At 40.8% G+C, this 16226-nt stretch overlaps 1 protein-coding gene across 1 annotated transcript; it reads left to right on the plus strand.

Moving 5' to 3' along the window:
• Window positions 1-7561: 7561 nt before the first annotated feature.
• Window positions 7562-14860, plus strand: SRSF3 (serine and arginine rich splicing factor 3). Its single transcript, XM_059177781.1, has 6 exons — window positions 7562-7721; window positions 9551-9758; window positions 11045-11179; window positions 13370-13408; window positions 13641-13727; window positions 13889-14860. The coding sequence occupies exons 2-6, from the start codon at window positions 9553-9555 to the stop codon at window positions 13914-13916; spliced, it is 495 nt and encodes a 164-aa protein (XP_059033764.1). The 5' UTR covers window positions 7562-7721; window positions 9551-9552; the 3' UTR covers window positions 13917-14860.
• The last annotated feature ends 1366 nt before the right edge of the window (window positions 14861-16226 follow it).

Below are 16226 nucleotides of genomic sequence, written 5' to 3' on the forward strand. Positions count from 1 at the left end.
TGGAGGGAGAAGCAGACTCCCTGCTGAGTAGGGAGGGAGCCCAATGCAGGTCTTGATCCCCCGATCACGACCTGAGCCAAAGGCAGACATTTAACCAATTGAGCCACCCAGGCACCCTATAGTTGACACACAATGTTACATTAGTTTCAGGTATAGAACATAGTGATTGGATAAGCTTATACATTATACTATGGTCACCCTAAATGTAGCTACCATCTGCTACCATATGTTATTACAATATCATTGACTATATTCCTTACTCTGTTTTTTATTCCCATGATTGATTCATTCCATAATTGGAAACCTGTATCTCCCACTTCCCTTCATCCATTTTGCCCATCTCCTTACCCGCCTCCCTCTGGCAACCACCAAATACATTCTCTGTACTTACAGGTCTGATTTTGCTTTTTGTTTGTTTATTCATTTGTTTTTTTTTTTAATTCCACATATGAGTAAATCATATGCTATCTGACTTTCTCAGTCTGATTTATTTCACTTAGCATAATACCCTCCAGATCCATCCATGTTGTCAAAAATGGCACAAACTCATCCCTTTTTATGGCTGCATAATATTTGTCACTGATTCGGGGCGCCTGGGTGGCTCAGTGGGTTAAGCCGCTGCCTTCCGCTCAGGTCATGATCTTAGGGTCCTGGGATCGAGTCCCGCATCGGGCTCTCTGCTCAGCAGGGAGCCTGCTTCCCTCTCTCTCTCTCTCTGCCTGCCTCTCCATCTACTTGTGATTTCTCTCTGTCAAATAAATAAATAAAATCTTTAAAAAAAATATTTGTCACTGATTCACCTTTCTTCTTTGAAAGCACTTAGTAGGCACTTGGTAAGTACTTGTTGATACATGTATAAATGAATATTTTACATATTAATTAAATTTCAAATTATTCCTTTGTGTTGCAGCCACATTGGATTTTTTTTTTTTTTAAAGATTTTATTTATTTATTTGACAGAGAGAAATCACAAGTAGATGGAGAGGCAGGCAGAGAGAGAGAGAGGGAAGCAGGCTCTCCGCTGAGCAGAGAGCCCAATGCGGGACTCGATCCCAGGACTCTGAGATCATGACCTGAGCCGAAGGCAGCGGCTTAACCCACTGAGCCACCCAGGCGCCCCGGATTTTTTTTTTTTTTAACTCCTCTAACCTACTACAGGAACTTTACACATTCTGTACCCTTTTCCAGAACATTCTCTCACTCCTCTCACAAATTTTGCCCTCTTGCTTTTGCTCAATCATAACTTCCTTTGGAAAGCCTTCTTGGGCCAATCTTTCCTATGATACACTCTTTTTTTTCCTCTTATGATGTATTCTTCTTTTTTTTTTTTTTTTAAGAAATTTAATTTATTTATTTATTTGAGAGAGACAGAAAGGAAGCAAGAGGAGAAGTAGAGGGGAGAGAGAGAATCTCAAGCAGATTCCATGCTGACCACAGAGCCTGACTCGGGCCTCAATCTCACAATCCTGAGATCAGTCATGATCTCAGGTCACTGAGCTGAAGTCAAGAGTTGGGCCCTTAACCAACTCAGCCACCCAGGGGGCTTTCCTATGATATAGTCTTAAGGCACCATTTCCCTCTCCGGATCATTTTGCACATAAATAATTTCACAACTGCTTGTGCCATTCTTCATCTAATTCCCCCTGTATTCAAATTTAGCCCCATGATGTCAGATGCCTGAGGCTCTGTTTGGGCTTATTATTTTTTCCTCCAAATCCATCTTGGCATTTGGAAAATAGAAGGTACCTAATAAATGCTTTTTGAATGAATGAATGAATGAATGATTATTAAATATGTAATATGATCCCCAAAACTATTCGAAGGAATCACATAAAAAAAAAGCATAGAAAAGTTAGCTATTGGGGTGCCTGGGTGGCTCAGTGGGTTAAAGTCTCTGCCTTCGGCTCAGGTCATGATCCCATGGTCCTGGGATCGAGCCCCACATTGGGCTCTCTGCTCTGCGGGGAGCCTGCTTCCTCCTCTCTCTCTCTGCCTGCCTCTCTGCCTACTTGTGATCTCTGTCTATCAAATAAATAAATTAAAAAAAAAAACAACAAAAAAAGAAAAGTTAGCTATCAAAGCACTTAGGTTAAAAAAAGCTTAAAATGATATAATTTTCAGAAACACTATTTTCAAGTAATTGTCCAGGAATAGAATGAGTTTTTAAATGTTTATTAATCATAATTGTCTGTGGGTTTTTTTTTATTTGTCCCTTGAGATCAACACCATCCAATAGAAATATAATGTAAGCCAAACATGTAATTTTATTATTTTTTAAATTTTTAAAAAAGATTTTATTTGGGGGCACCTGGGTGGTTCAGTGGATTAAGCACCTGCCTTTGGCTCCTGGGATCGAGCCGCGCATCGGGCTCTCTGCTCAGTGGGGAGCCTGCTTCCCTTTCTCCCTCTGCCTGCCTTTCTGACTACTTGTGATCTCTTTCTCTCTGTCAAATAAATAAAATCTTTAAAAAAATATATTTATTTGATTGAAAGAGAGAGCGAGTGCACACAAGCAATGCGGAGGAGCAGAGGGGGAAGGAGAAGCAGACTCCCTGCTGAGTGGAGAGCCTGATGCAGGATCTACCCTGATCACAACCTATCTATCAAATCACAACCTGACCCGAAGGCAGACGCCCAATTCACTGAGCCACCCAATCAACTGAGCCACCCAGGCTCCTCTAAACATGTAATTTAAATGTGCCGGTAGGCACAATTAAAAAGTATGAAGAGGGGTGCCTGGGTGGCTCAGTGGGTTAAGCCTCTGCCTTCAACTCAGGTCATGATCTCAGGGTCCTGGGATCGAGCCCCACGTCGGGCTCTCTGCTTGGCAGGGAGCCTGCTTCCTCCTCTCTCTCTCTCTGCCTGCCTCTCTGCCTACTTGTGATCTCTCTCTGTCAAATTAAAAAAAAAAAGTATGAAGAAAGAAATGAAGTTAATTTTAATAATATCATTTATTTAACCCAATACATCAAAAAAATCATCATTTTAATATACCATCAATATAAAAATGAGATATTTTACATTCTTTCTTTATACACTAAGTGCATGTATTTTACATTTACAGCACATGTAAATTGGGACTCAAATAGCTATGTGTGTCCAGTGGCTGCTGTATTGGACAACACAGTGCTGAATCAGTTTTCTGATCTTCTCTAACCTGCTCTGTGCCTGCGAGGCTGACCTCTAAGCTTGCATCACTCAGCTCTCTTACCCTCAGGTTTCCTGATGGCTTTTGGGCAGTGGGAGTCACCATTAAAAGAGGGGATATGGGAAGAGAGGTTAAGTCCAGTTATTCCACTTCCAAACATCCCTACTCCCCCCACCCCACCCCAAACTGGGCTGCTGCAGTTCCTCTACCTAAGGCCAGAGTGGCCTCTATTCATAGCCATAGCATTTGGCTGCTTTTGGTAATCCTGCTCCATTTCTTGCTTCATGGGGCCTGAGAACTGCCACCGGGAGCAAACGCTTCCCAAGCGGGTTTCCTTAGCCCTGTAAATAATGACCTTTTCAGTTAACTCTTTGTTGAATGTGCCATCTGCTTCCTGCCAGTACAGTCACTGATCCAAGTAGTTAATGAACTATTGTCATGGCCCATGCTCTTACTAGATTTTCTTCTATACTTGGAAGTCAATCACAATATTTAAAGTATTAATTTTTTTTTTTTTTTTTTTTTTGGTCAGAGAGAGTGAGCACAGGCAGACAGAGTGGCAGGCAGAGGCAGAGGGAGAAGCAGGCTTCCTGCTGAACAAGGAGCTCGATGCGGGACTCGATCCCAGGACGCTGGGATCATGACCTGAGCTGAAGGCAGCCGCTTAACCAACTGAGCCACCCAGGCGTCCCTTTAAAGTATTAATTTTTTAAAAAGATTTTATTTATTTATTTGAAAGAGAGAGACAGCGATAGCAATAGTGAGAGAGAACATGAGTGGGGAGGAGAGGGAGAAGCAGGCTCCCTGCTAAGCAAGGAGTCGGATGAAGGCCTTAATCTCAATGATCCGAGCTGGAGGCAGACACTTAACCAACTAAGACACCCAGGTGCCTCTAAAGTATTAATTCCTTTTTTTTTTTTTTTTTTTTTAAGACTTATTTATTTGACAGAGAGAGAGAGATCACAAGTAGGCAGAGCAGGGGGGGGGGGCGGGGGCGGGGAAAGCAGGTTTCCTGCTGAGCAGAAAGCCCAACGCAGAGCTGGATCCCAGGACTCTGGGATCATGACCAGAGCTGAAGGCAGAGGTGTAATCCACTGAGCCATCCAGGCGCCCCTTAAGTATTAACTCTTATACATAGATATTTACGCCTGGCCATCAGTCATTTTTTCCCTTAAAAAGAAAAAAAGTACTTAGGGAATTGGTAAGGGGTAAATTTGCGAATCAAAAGAAAACTCAGTGCCATGATTCTCAACTTGAGAAGAAAACTCAGTGCCATGATTCTCAACTTGAGGTACTGAGAAGTGTGTGCCAGAGTAATTTCTGTATTCAGAATCTTTTTTTTAAATTCATTTAATTGGATTAATTAACATATAATGTTTATTGGTTTCAGAGGAAAGGACTGTGAAGTATTTGGAATCTTTCTGTTTGCTAGTGTCAGGAAAATAAAAACAACTTAGGCAAATTGGGTGAGGTGTTAGGGAAGGTACATTAGGGAATTCCAGAAGTGGAACTGGGTTCAGGGCCTCTTTTTTTTTTTTTTTTTTTTTAAGATTTTATTTATTTATTTATTTGACAGAGAGAGATCACAAGTAGGCAGAGAGGCAGGCAGAGAGAGAGGAGGAAGCAGGCTCCCTGCTGAGCAGAGAGCCCGATGTGGGACTCAATCCCAGGACCCCGAGATCATGACCTGAGCTGAAGGCAGCGGCTTAACCCACTGAGCCACCCAGGCGCCCCGGTTCAGGGCCTCTTAAACAAGAGTTCCAGGACTCTGTTCTCCATCCCTCAGATCTCTCCCTTCCTTCAGATTGGATCCACTGCAGGCTGCCTCTTTCCTCATGGAAACAAGATGGCTGCCCAGGCTCAGGAGCCCACTAGTCAGAAGAAATGAGCACACCTCTGGTTGACCTAGCAGTAGGGTTAGAATTAGCAAATTAGTAGCTGACTGGTCTGATTGGATTGCTCATCCACTTCTGAACTAATTGGGGTGGGGGAGGAGTGCTAAGCACTGGAATGATTTAATTAACCCAACCATCCCTGAATCAATACCATGGTCTACGATGAGAAAGGTAGTTCCCCAGAAGAAATCAAGAGATGTTTACTACAATATATGATCCCTATTCCCTGTCCCCACCAAGAAATACTGATATGGCCCTTTGAAGATTCATGTGGTTTACGAGTGGCTGATGGTTGAATAAATTTAAAGTAGCATTAAAATAATCTATAATTTAAATGGATAATTCACTTTGTATGCTGTTATCAGAAGATGGAAAGTGTGTGTGGTTGGCTGTAGGAGGTTCAAAATGTATTCTGGAATACACCTGGAGGGATTAAGAGTGCTCCATTGAAAGATGCATGCTGGAAGAGCATTACATACATAAACCCCCCCAAAACAGGAAAGATGGTAGGAAAGAATAGGATACTCTTTAAAAAGAGCATTTTTTGAATAGAGTTTGTCAACTGATCTACATATATACTTTCTTTAGGTCATTAAATGGTTAAACAAATATGTTTAGGGGCACCTGGGTGGCTCAGTTGGTTAAGCAGCTGCCTTAGGCTCAGGTCATGATCCCAGGGTCCTGGCATTGAGTCCTAAATCGGGGTCCCTGCTCAGTGGGGAGTCTGCTTCTCCTTCCTCTGCTTGCTGCTTTCCCTGCTTGTGCTCTGTCAAATAATAAATAAAATCTTAAGCATCTATCTATCTATCTATCTATTTAAAATACGTTTATGCGCTCTATGCCAGAATTGTTTCTAGGCCCCAGGGATGCAGGAGTGACCACAACAGACAAAAGCTGAAGTTCCTGTGGGAAGAGACAACACATAACAACCCTGCAAGGCTGATATTATACCATTTTACAGAAAAAAATAATTCTGAGACAGGTTAAGGGGTTCTTCTCAAGATACTTTAGTAGTAAGTAGGGGGACTTGGGTAGTTCAGATCCAGGAATGTCTGCCTTTAAAGCTTTTGCTTTGGCAGAAGAAAATAAAATTTAAAAGAAGAGAAAAGCTTACGCAGAGGAGGGGATCAAATCAAGGCAATATAAGTGAGCCAGAAGAGAAAAACATACAGAGAAGGAAAGAAAAGTAAGAAGAGGAAGAGAAAGGGATTGCTAAAATCCCCCCTCACCTGGGAAACACCCCAGGTTAGGCTAGCACAAGTCCTGGTTCAAGAACTGTAGTTCCCCCTCTCTTTCCCTGCAGTATGAAATTCCTATTTTACAATGAGAAAACTAAGGCTCAGAGCCATTAAATTTCTGTATTTATTTTCCCCCACGACGCATAAATGTTTTAGAGCCACAGTAGAAGATAAGATTTCAAAAGAAAATATCTGGGAGCAGTAAGTAAATAATGGCATATCCTTCACCTTGTGACTGAAAATACATTTTATTTTCTTTTTCTGGGGAGATTTAAATTTAAGCAATAAGTCGGGCAGCACTGAAAGGGGAGAGGAGAGTAGGTTTCAGGACACCAGACACACTTCCCAGTCTAACTCACTGTTCCAGAGAGGGAGAGCTTAACCATTTTCGGAGCACGATTGAGGTATTTCTCTCCCAGTAGTTAACTATTCTTGTGGCTCTCTTTCTCTAGAGGGAGGTGGAAAACAGAGGAAGATGCGAGCGGTCTAAGGGCCCGAGCCCCACCCTCAAGTTAACGTATCAACCTAGCCTCTTTGAGGAGAAAGGCCGGAGGTGCCCTTCCTGGCATTCGTCTGGGGGCCCCGGATTGAAACTAATTCTTCTTCAGGAAGTTCCTTTTGCTGTTATTTGCTAAAGGTGAGCGTCCAGATGGCCCGACAGGTCTCATTGGCCTTTGTGAGTTTCTATTAAACATTTTGAGTCCCGGTTAATGACGCCACCCCTCTCTGCCAAAAGCTTCGGTTTGGGTGAGAGGCGGGAAACCAGCCAGAGTCCCGCCGCCTTTCCAGGATCGGGCTTTTCCATAGTGGAGGACGTGGGCGGGTACAGCTTGGTGTGCAGCCGTGCTGGCAGCTTGGTCATACACAGCTCAGTGACCTTGGGAGAAACTCTAAAGCATGTTTGTAAACGCGAGGGGCTTAATCCCAGTCTAACCGTTCTCGAGGATGAAGTAATTAACGAATTCATCTACTATCTAAATCTTATTTGGAGGAAACGGCTCAGTCGGTGTTTGGGAGCGACGACAGTAGTGTTATGAAACCCCAGCCTATTCGGAGAAGAGGGAAAGGGGACTGAGGGTAACTAGGAGAATGTCCACGCGTAAACACCGAGGATGCCCCAGGGCCCAGGCGACTGGAGCCAGGCGGCTGAGGTCTCCCGCGATCCCAACGCCACAGCCAGAGCGCGCTCCCAGCAGCCGCGATTATCGTTACGTTTCTGGCCGTAACGTCACGGCCTCCTTCGCCTCTCATTGGACGAACCCGTCCAATCATGTGACTTCGGCGAGGCATATAAATAGAGGCGAGGAGAAGGCGGTGGTCCGCCATTTCGTGGACGCCGGGTCAGCGAGAGCATCTGCTGGAGCCGGGAGGGGTGGGAAGCGGGAAGACCCATCCGAGGGTGTGTTGATTTGAGCGTCAGCTTTCTAATCCACGATCTCGGTAAGTGACTGGCGACTAAAGGAGTGTAGTGGGAAATGGCACCTAACAGGACTGCGGAAGGACCAGGCCCAATGGCGGCGCCAGGTTGAGACAAAGAGACGCCGCCGCCATTTTGTGACGTTCGGCATGGGGCGGTGGCGGGGGCTTTTGGCCCATCAGAGAATGTACCTGGGCCTTGAAGTGGAGGTGTTTATAAACTTTTACGGGGGCGAGGGGTAAACTGAGAAGTGGGATTACCCGAAAGTTACGGCGAAGTGGGAGAGCCGCTAGCCGAATTGTATTCCGTGCTGCGGCCTTTCAATTTATGGCGCCTTTTTCCTCCCAACCCCCCCACGTTTTCTTTGGGAGCTAATCTGAAATATTTTTTCTCAAGTCACCGATCGAGATTGGACCTTTTGAGCTATATTACGCGGTTTCTGTACTCACCTGTATTTTTATTTAATTTTAATGTGATTTTTCTGTATCCTGTCACTTTTTTTTTTTTTTTTTTAACCGAAGGATCTTGCTTGAATAGCCTTGTTCTCGTAGCAGTTTCCCGTTGATGGTTAACTCTGAAACGGTTTACGGCTAAGTTCTTAAAAAACCAATCTCCAGCAATGATTTGGCTTCAGAACTCCAGGGTGGGGTCATGCAAATAGGATGTGTCTGGACTAGTTTTTTTTAATTGAATAAGCCCAGAGTGAGAAGAGCGTACTGTTCATGAGAAACCCTTAAGCTGGGTTATTGGATTGGCTACTCTTTTGTAGTTGAAACCCGCCTACAAGTTGATTTTGATTCATTGTCGAGGTGATTTTTTTTTTTGAAGATCTATCAAATGCAAGACCCCAAAGGGCAGTAAATATGTACTCTAAGAACCCCCCTCCCTGTGAAATTAACATAAATTTCCTTTTAAAGTGCAAATCTGTACATTCCTAGTGCTGTGCGACCATCCTGCCTAGTTCCAAACCATTTTTGTTATCCCCTGAGGAGTCCTGTACCTTATTAAGCAGCTGTTCCCTATGTCCGCTGCCCTCTTCCCAGCTGCTGGTAACCAGTAATCTGTGTCTCTGGGTTTACTTGTTCGATATCTCATATATGTAGAATCTTAGCATGTATACTTTTGTGTCTGGCATCTGTAATAGCATGTTTGTATTCATGTTGGAAGCATTTATCAGTACTTCATTCTGAATAATCATTGTGTGGATAATACATTTTGATTATCCGTTTATCTTTTGATTTTGGCTGTTGAGAATAGTGCTGCTGTGATGTACATTTAAAAAAAATTTTTAACAAACATATAATGTATTATTAGCCCCAGGGGTACAGGTCTGTGAATCGCCAGGTTTACACGCTTCATGGCACTGTGATGTACATTTATTTTTAAAAACCTAACACTAAGCTGCTTGAGGAGTGATGCTGGTTAAGTTTTTGTTTAGGAGGGCACACAGTACCATTTTTCAAGGGGCTCAGCCTTAGCTACTGTCTTGTTTTAAGCATTTTTTCATTTGGTTTTTGTGTCTCCAGGATTTGCTTTGGCAAGTTATCCTACTTTTTCTTAAGAGCTTTATTTTTGAGATTAATTGTAAAAGTCCCTGATTCAGTGCCGAGATTGTAGTAAATGCCCCTTCGGTGTTTGTTTTCCTCCGTGGATTTTTCAGTGAGACCTTTTTTCCTATTACAATTTGTGCTGGCTTCCTGTGTTTGTCAGTACAGATTAGAGAGAAATGGGTGTTTCAAGGGTAGTAGTTACTTGGTTTTTAGTATTTCAGCATTCTTTTTTAAGGATCTGTTGTTAACTGTGTCAGTTATTAAATAAATGATTAATGTTTGGGGTATTCTTTTTGTTACAGAAATGCATCGTGATTCCTGTCCATTGGACTGTAAGGTTTATGTAGGTAATCTTGGAAACAACGGTAACAAGACTGAATTGGAACGAGCTTTTGGCTATTATGGACCACTCCGAAGTGTGTGGGTTGCTAGAAACCCTCCCGGCTTTGCTTTTGTTGAATTTGAAGATCCCCGAGATGCAGCCGATGCTGTCCGAGAACTAGATGGGAGGTAATTTAATGACTAATTTATACTGGTGATAAATATTAATATTTAAATTTTCTAGGACATGTGGCTTTTAGAAGGCTTCTTGGCTGTCTGAAGTTAATGTTATTAGAGACTTCTATAAGTCTTTGCTACAATGAAAAAGGACTGAACAGTTTTACTGGAGATACACAGGAAGGTTCCTTTTATTCAGGTGGTCAGTGAAGAGATCACTTCTTGGTTGGTGGATTTTTGCATCCAGAATGTGATTAAAACAGGGGGTATAGCTCAGTGGTAGAGCATTTCACTGCAGAATGTGATTAAAACATTTTAATCTACATCTCAAAGTGTCACCTGTGATGTCACCTTTGAGTTGTTTCTGAATCAATTGGAAATCAGATATTCTTTTCAAATAAGAATGGCCACAGACTGACAATAGTTGGATGAGGATTACATGGGGCTTATTATACCATCATCATTTATGTGTTTTAGATATTTAGGAAGGGTGAAGTATGGAGCTATTTCCTTTTGTTTTTATGGTGTACTCTTACTGGCTGTTAAGTAACACCTAAGTCTTATAGGAAATAGGTGCTGCTCTTCCCCTCCTTCCTGGTCTTTGAGAACTATTGGATCTCATGAAACCAGGGGAAATGGTTAATACTTTAGATCGAAAAGTTAAGGGGTCTGAGTATTAACTGTAAAGCTGTATAAAGGGTCATTTATACAAGCAGATTATAGAAACAGATTTTTCCAGGTCCCCACCTCTTCCTAATCATTGTCCAAATAAATAATGGTTTATCTAAACAGATGTGGAACAACAAAGAGGTGGGGGATTACTTTTCTCAGCAGCAGTTTCCTAAGTGTCGGTTACTGAGTGACCCCTGAGGGGTGATGGTGATGTGAAATGGCCAAAATGCTTCAGTTCACTACTTTGCACGGAGATGGGTTGTGGAGGGAGGAGAAAGACCAGCACATACAGTAAGATAATAAACAAGTGTTAGGGATCTCAGGATCTCAAAGTCCCAGCAGGATGTACAGATGAACTAGTTGTTTGAAGATGAATCCATGGGTTTCACACTTGAAATGTTAATAGACAAAACTCCCCCATTTCCATGGAATTGAACAAAGCACTAAAATGTAAGAAAGTTTGTTTTCTTTACTAGAAAAACTTGTTTTGCTATTAAGAATTCTGTAGACATTGAGGTGTGTACTTTGCGAGAAGCTAAAATAGGAGTGCTTGCTTTTTGCTTTAATACACATCTCTTAGGAAGTCTGTTCAACTCTTTTAAATGTAATAATGTTTCTTCCCTTAGAACATTATGTGGCTGCCGAGTAAGAGTGGAACTCTCGAATGGTGAAAAGAGAAGTCGAAATCGTGGCCCACCTCCGTCTTGGGGTCGTCGCCCTCGAGATGATTATCGGAGAAGAAGTCCTCCACCTCGCCGCAGGTACTTGAGAGCGTGTTTAGAGGTATTGGTGTAATGGAGTAGCTAATAGGAGCAGGTATTTCTCTTAAGTTTGTTGGTGGGTTTTAAACTTTGAAGAATTGGAGGTTTTTATGAAACATTGGCTGGGTGTAGTTTGGGGTATGTGAGTTGTGCTGAGTGTTGGCTTTTGTCTTTAGGTCACTGTTCATGTTGGTAGTCAGTAACTTCTATCTTGGATCTATCTTCTAGTTCATCTTCTAGTTGCATCTTTCCAAGTCTTCCCTTATACTTCAATTTAGGCCTTTTTCCATTTCTTGACTCCATAATGACAAACATTACATTCAACTCTAGCTCTTCACAAAAATGTATTTTCTACTATAAGCACGGTTGTAGTATTTATCAACCAGGCAGCTGTTGTAATGTTACAACTGGTAAAGTAGAAATCATTCTGAAACTAACTTAAGTCACTGACCGATAAAGGGGGCTAAAAAAGTAATCCCAGTCATCTATTCTTCAAACCCAAATAGGAGAGATTTCAGTTTTTTTATAATTGAAAATGACATCATTCTTGGACCAGGCAGTATTGTCTGGATTGCTAACTCCACATCTCCTCAAACCTCCAAAATAGTTTCTATAGGACTGAATTTACCTCTTACAGGTGAGTGAAGTCCTTATAGGAGATAGGAGTTCAAAATCTTGCCCCTTTTGCTATTTTGAAAAACAAAACAACACACTGTTGCCCATCATAATAAAGAGTATTTGTTAGCTAAATAGATGGTTGTACTGATGGCTTGTTTTTCATTTTTTTTTTGTGCTTTTTGGTCCATCTATTAATAAAAATGAACCCCGTTACAGAGTCACCATCATGTCTCTTCTCACCACCCTCTGAGTCTGCATTAGCCAGTCAACTAGCCCTTTCAGCGTCATGTGACCAGCGCGCCCCATTCAGCTTGGCTGGTGTCGTTTCACATGACCCAGGCATGGCCAGTCGTCAGGTTGCACCGCCCTTTGGTTCCCGAGCATGCTGTTTTCTCTCAGCCTTCTCTCCAACCTTAACCAAATCGGCAGCAGCCACCTCGACCGCCCACACATTCCTGGCCAATCAGCTCAGCTGTTTATTTACCAAATGTCTTCACAACAACTACAGCAGCAGCCTTCGGCTAACAAAAAAGCAGGAAAAATCCACAACACCCCCTTCGCCAACCAACTAAATCCAACGCAACATCTGGCAAAACCTTTTCAGCAAATTCTTCCTGGCCGTCAGTCCGGCAGCCTCACCTCACCATTTCTAGCTTGTTGAAACCCAAAACTAGTAAGTTTTTCCTGCTTATACAGTTTACTGCTGGTTAAAATAAGGAGTAAGCGGCTTAAAGTAATTCTTTTTTCTGGATCAAAGGCTGGCTGTGCATAATTGAATGGTAACGTACATATATATTGCTTGAATAAAACTTTTAAGGGTGATAGGGAACTCATAATGTAACTAGACCTTCAAGTGAAACTTATTTGCATGTGTGAGATGCCAAACTAAAAATTTTAATAACTCTAACAGATTTAGCTTTCCTTTCTAGCAAAAATTTGTTGAATCCTATCACCTTTAAATGGTTTTACTAACAGTTTTCAAAATTTAAATTTTGGGGGTGAAGTGGGCCAAGCTTAAGGTAATTTTTTATGAGCCTAAACACACTCTTAAATGTGACGATCACAAATGCAGTTCTAATGTAGCACTTAATGGCATCAGTATTTTACACCTAGCGCGTTTTCACAAAATTACACTATCCACCTGGTACCTAAGTCTTGTCATGGACTTATAGGTTTGCATGGGTTCCAAATACTGGTTTATGGTACTGTTTTTGGAACTACTTGTGGGACTATATTTTGGTGTGGTGTTTGGGTAGTGGAGTTAGTTTGACATGAAGTTTTGCATTGGACAGATCTGCTGTGAAGCATTCTTTGTTAAAGTGAATCCATGGTTGGAATACCTGCTTTTCACTTGAGCTTTTGGTTCCTTAATCCTTCTGTGCCTGTTTTTCTTTTCTGGTTTTTTTTTCCTATTTTTTTTTTTTTAGTTTCATTTATTTATTTTTTTGGACGATGGGTGCCAGTTCTTCGGCACAATCACTGGGCCCAACAGTGAGATTGAAAAGTTGGGAAATGCCTCACGCCATAAATAATAATTGACAGTTAGCCTAATTTTCCTGTTTCTGCTTTTAGATCTCCAAGACGGAGAAGCTTCTCCCGCAGCCGGAGCAGGTAAATAACTAATTTTTTTGGTTACATTCTCAGAAATGACAGCATTCTGTTCTTAAACTGTTCTGTAAATGACATGGCTAAAGGTAAAAAGACTGTGGCTTTAGTAATGAATCAAGTGATCTATAGAGCCAGTGTTGCAGGAATGAACCAGCTTCTCGTTTTTTGAAGACTTTTTACAGATGTTTGTTGTGTGTAATTCTGAATGGTCCTGATTTTCTTCCTCTGGTTTTAGGTCCCTTTCTAGAGATAGGAGGAGAGAGAGATCCCTGTCTCGGGAGAGAAATCACAAGCCGTCCCGATCCTTTTCTAGGTCTCGTAGGTAAGATCTTTAATGATTTAGACTGTTTATAAATAACCTAGTTAAAATAGGAATTGGTCATCTTAAGCCATTTTGATTGTTTTTAACTATTTTTCCATAAAAGCCTTTGATGTAGTTGTGTTACTGAGAAATGTATGTAACTTTTGTTCTTGTTTTTCTAGCCGATCTAGATCAAATGAAAGGAAATAGAAGACCAGTTTGCAAGAGGAGTGGTGTACAGGAAATAACTTCATTTGACAGGAGTATGTACAGAAAATTCAAGTTTTGTTTGAGACTTCATAAGCTTGGTGCATTTTTAAGATGTTTTAGCTGTTCACATTTGTTTGTCTCTTGGAACAGTGACACATAAAGATGTAATTCTCTATGATTTGAATGGATCATACGAGGCATGTAATATCAAGAATTGTTACTTTACAATGTTCCCTTAAGCAAAATTGAATTTGCTTTGAAGTTTTGTCTTATATAGACTGATAAAAAACCTCTTACTCCTGCCCAGCTAAACCTTGACATTTAATATTATGAGAACAAAACTGGCAAAAATTAAATGAAGTCTTTCTATAGCTGGGATAATAGTATGCAGCTGTAGTTAAATAAGCAGTCTTTAAAAGCTGGTGTGAACACAAGCCAGCAATAAAAATTAAGCTGCACTATTAAACTAGATTAGAGGTTTAAAAAAAAAAGAATCCAACTAGTCTTCGTACTGGGCAGGGTGTCCAGTTGGTATAGAATTGGAAGTTTCAAGAAAGTTAGTTTACCTTTGTTTTAGGTCATAAGTTCCTTACGTGATTGCTGTATATGAAAACATGGCTCTTTGTAATATTCTCTATTTGGTAATTTGAAACTATTAAAGATACCAGTGTTCTGCCAGTTTAAGGGTACATTGTAGAGCTGAACTTTGAGTTACTGTGCAAGATTTTTTTTTCATGCTGTCATTTGTAATATGTTTGTGAGAATCCTTGGGATTAAAGTTTTGGTTACAAATTGTTGTTTAACCTGAAAGCCTGTTTTTCCTTGCAAAACTAAAATCTGTGAGCTTGGTATCAAGTCCAGGTATAACATTCCTATTGGAAGCCATACTTATATTTTCTTGTAAAGTGCTTTTGAATTAATAAAATATTAGCATAATTGTGTAATAGTCGAACCCACTATTAACATAGTTCTTGTCCCATGGAAATCAGTTGGTTACACAAATCTTACAAGAAACACAGTTGAGGCTGAAGGGAACTTTCGGTTGTCACCTACATGATTGTTCCTACTTAACCATTTTTTAGGTGTAGGAGCTAGTTCAAAGACCATGATACTCTGTGACCAACATTTTTTAAAGTATAGCAACATGGTACATTATAATCCAAAGTGACCCATTAAAAAAGGGTTTTATCATTAGCATGAGACCTTTGCAAAGCTTTAAAAATTGCTTCCATTTTATATAATTTGAGATGTTGCATGGGAATTCTAAATTGATCCATCATGATGTAAAATTCACTATATGGTTCAAATGTAACAGTGCAGAATTGAATTGGAAGCATGCATAACCTTCCTCTTAGAAATCCAGAGGAGTTGTAATTTCAAATTTTTGTGCAATTAGATTAAATCACAATGCAACAGTCTTGTGGCTTAGTTTCCTTAAATGTGCTACTTAAAGGTAGTTTCGGATTATTGCTGTACTGACTTTAATATGAAAGATGAGTCATTGCATTGAGTCTATAAAGATTTTCTAAGATGTAGGTTCTAAACAATTGTTTATGGTCCTTTTTAACCTTTCATGTAGATCCCAACAAAGGAGGATAGTCCTTGGTATCATAAGGTAGAATTGTCAGATTGGGTAGGAGAACCACTTTAGAGAAGACCTTTAAAGACTAGTGATGTATTGAGAGCTCTGGTGTTTTGGGCCTTTTGTCTCTGCATTTTTTCAAAGCCTAAAACTATCCAGGTTCAGAACAAGGAAAGATAGCTAAAAGGTTATGGAAGGAATATGGTGTATCAATAATCAGACTGCCCTTATAAATGGACATTTACATGCATGTTTTTGGCAGTATACAACTTGCAGAGTTGTAAGTTGGGTTTTTGTAAAAAGGATAGTAGGTTATGGGTACAATGTGGCTTTTTAAGTTGATCTCAGAGTGATCCCGACATAACAGGCCAAATTTGCAATCACTTTAACCAGAAGCCCCCAGCACAGTACTTCTGGCTTGTTTAAAAAAAGGAAGTAGGGAAGGTGGTAGAAGCTGTTAAAATCCCTGCACACTCAGCTTCTTGCTATTAAAAGTTTTGGTTACTATAATTTCTAAAACTAGCCTTTCACTAGCCAGTTTGGTCCTTCCATCCTTTTAAGTACAATAATGAAAGATTAGTGACAAAAAATGACCTCTAGTGTAATGACTACAGGTGTTCACTAGAGGTCACTATTCATACTGGGTGGTGATTTAAGGAAATAAGCATTTATAGTTGGTTTTTATACTTTTCCGGAATAATTATCTGGTTCTCACCTAATTGTGGGTT

This window comes from Mustela lutreola, chromosome 6, assembly GCF_030435805.1.
Source record: "Mustela lutreola isolate mMusLut2 chromosome 6, mMusLut2.pri, whole genome shotgun sequence".
NCBI lineage: Eukaryota > Metazoa > Chordata > Mammalia > Carnivora > Mustelidae > Mustela > Mustela lutreola.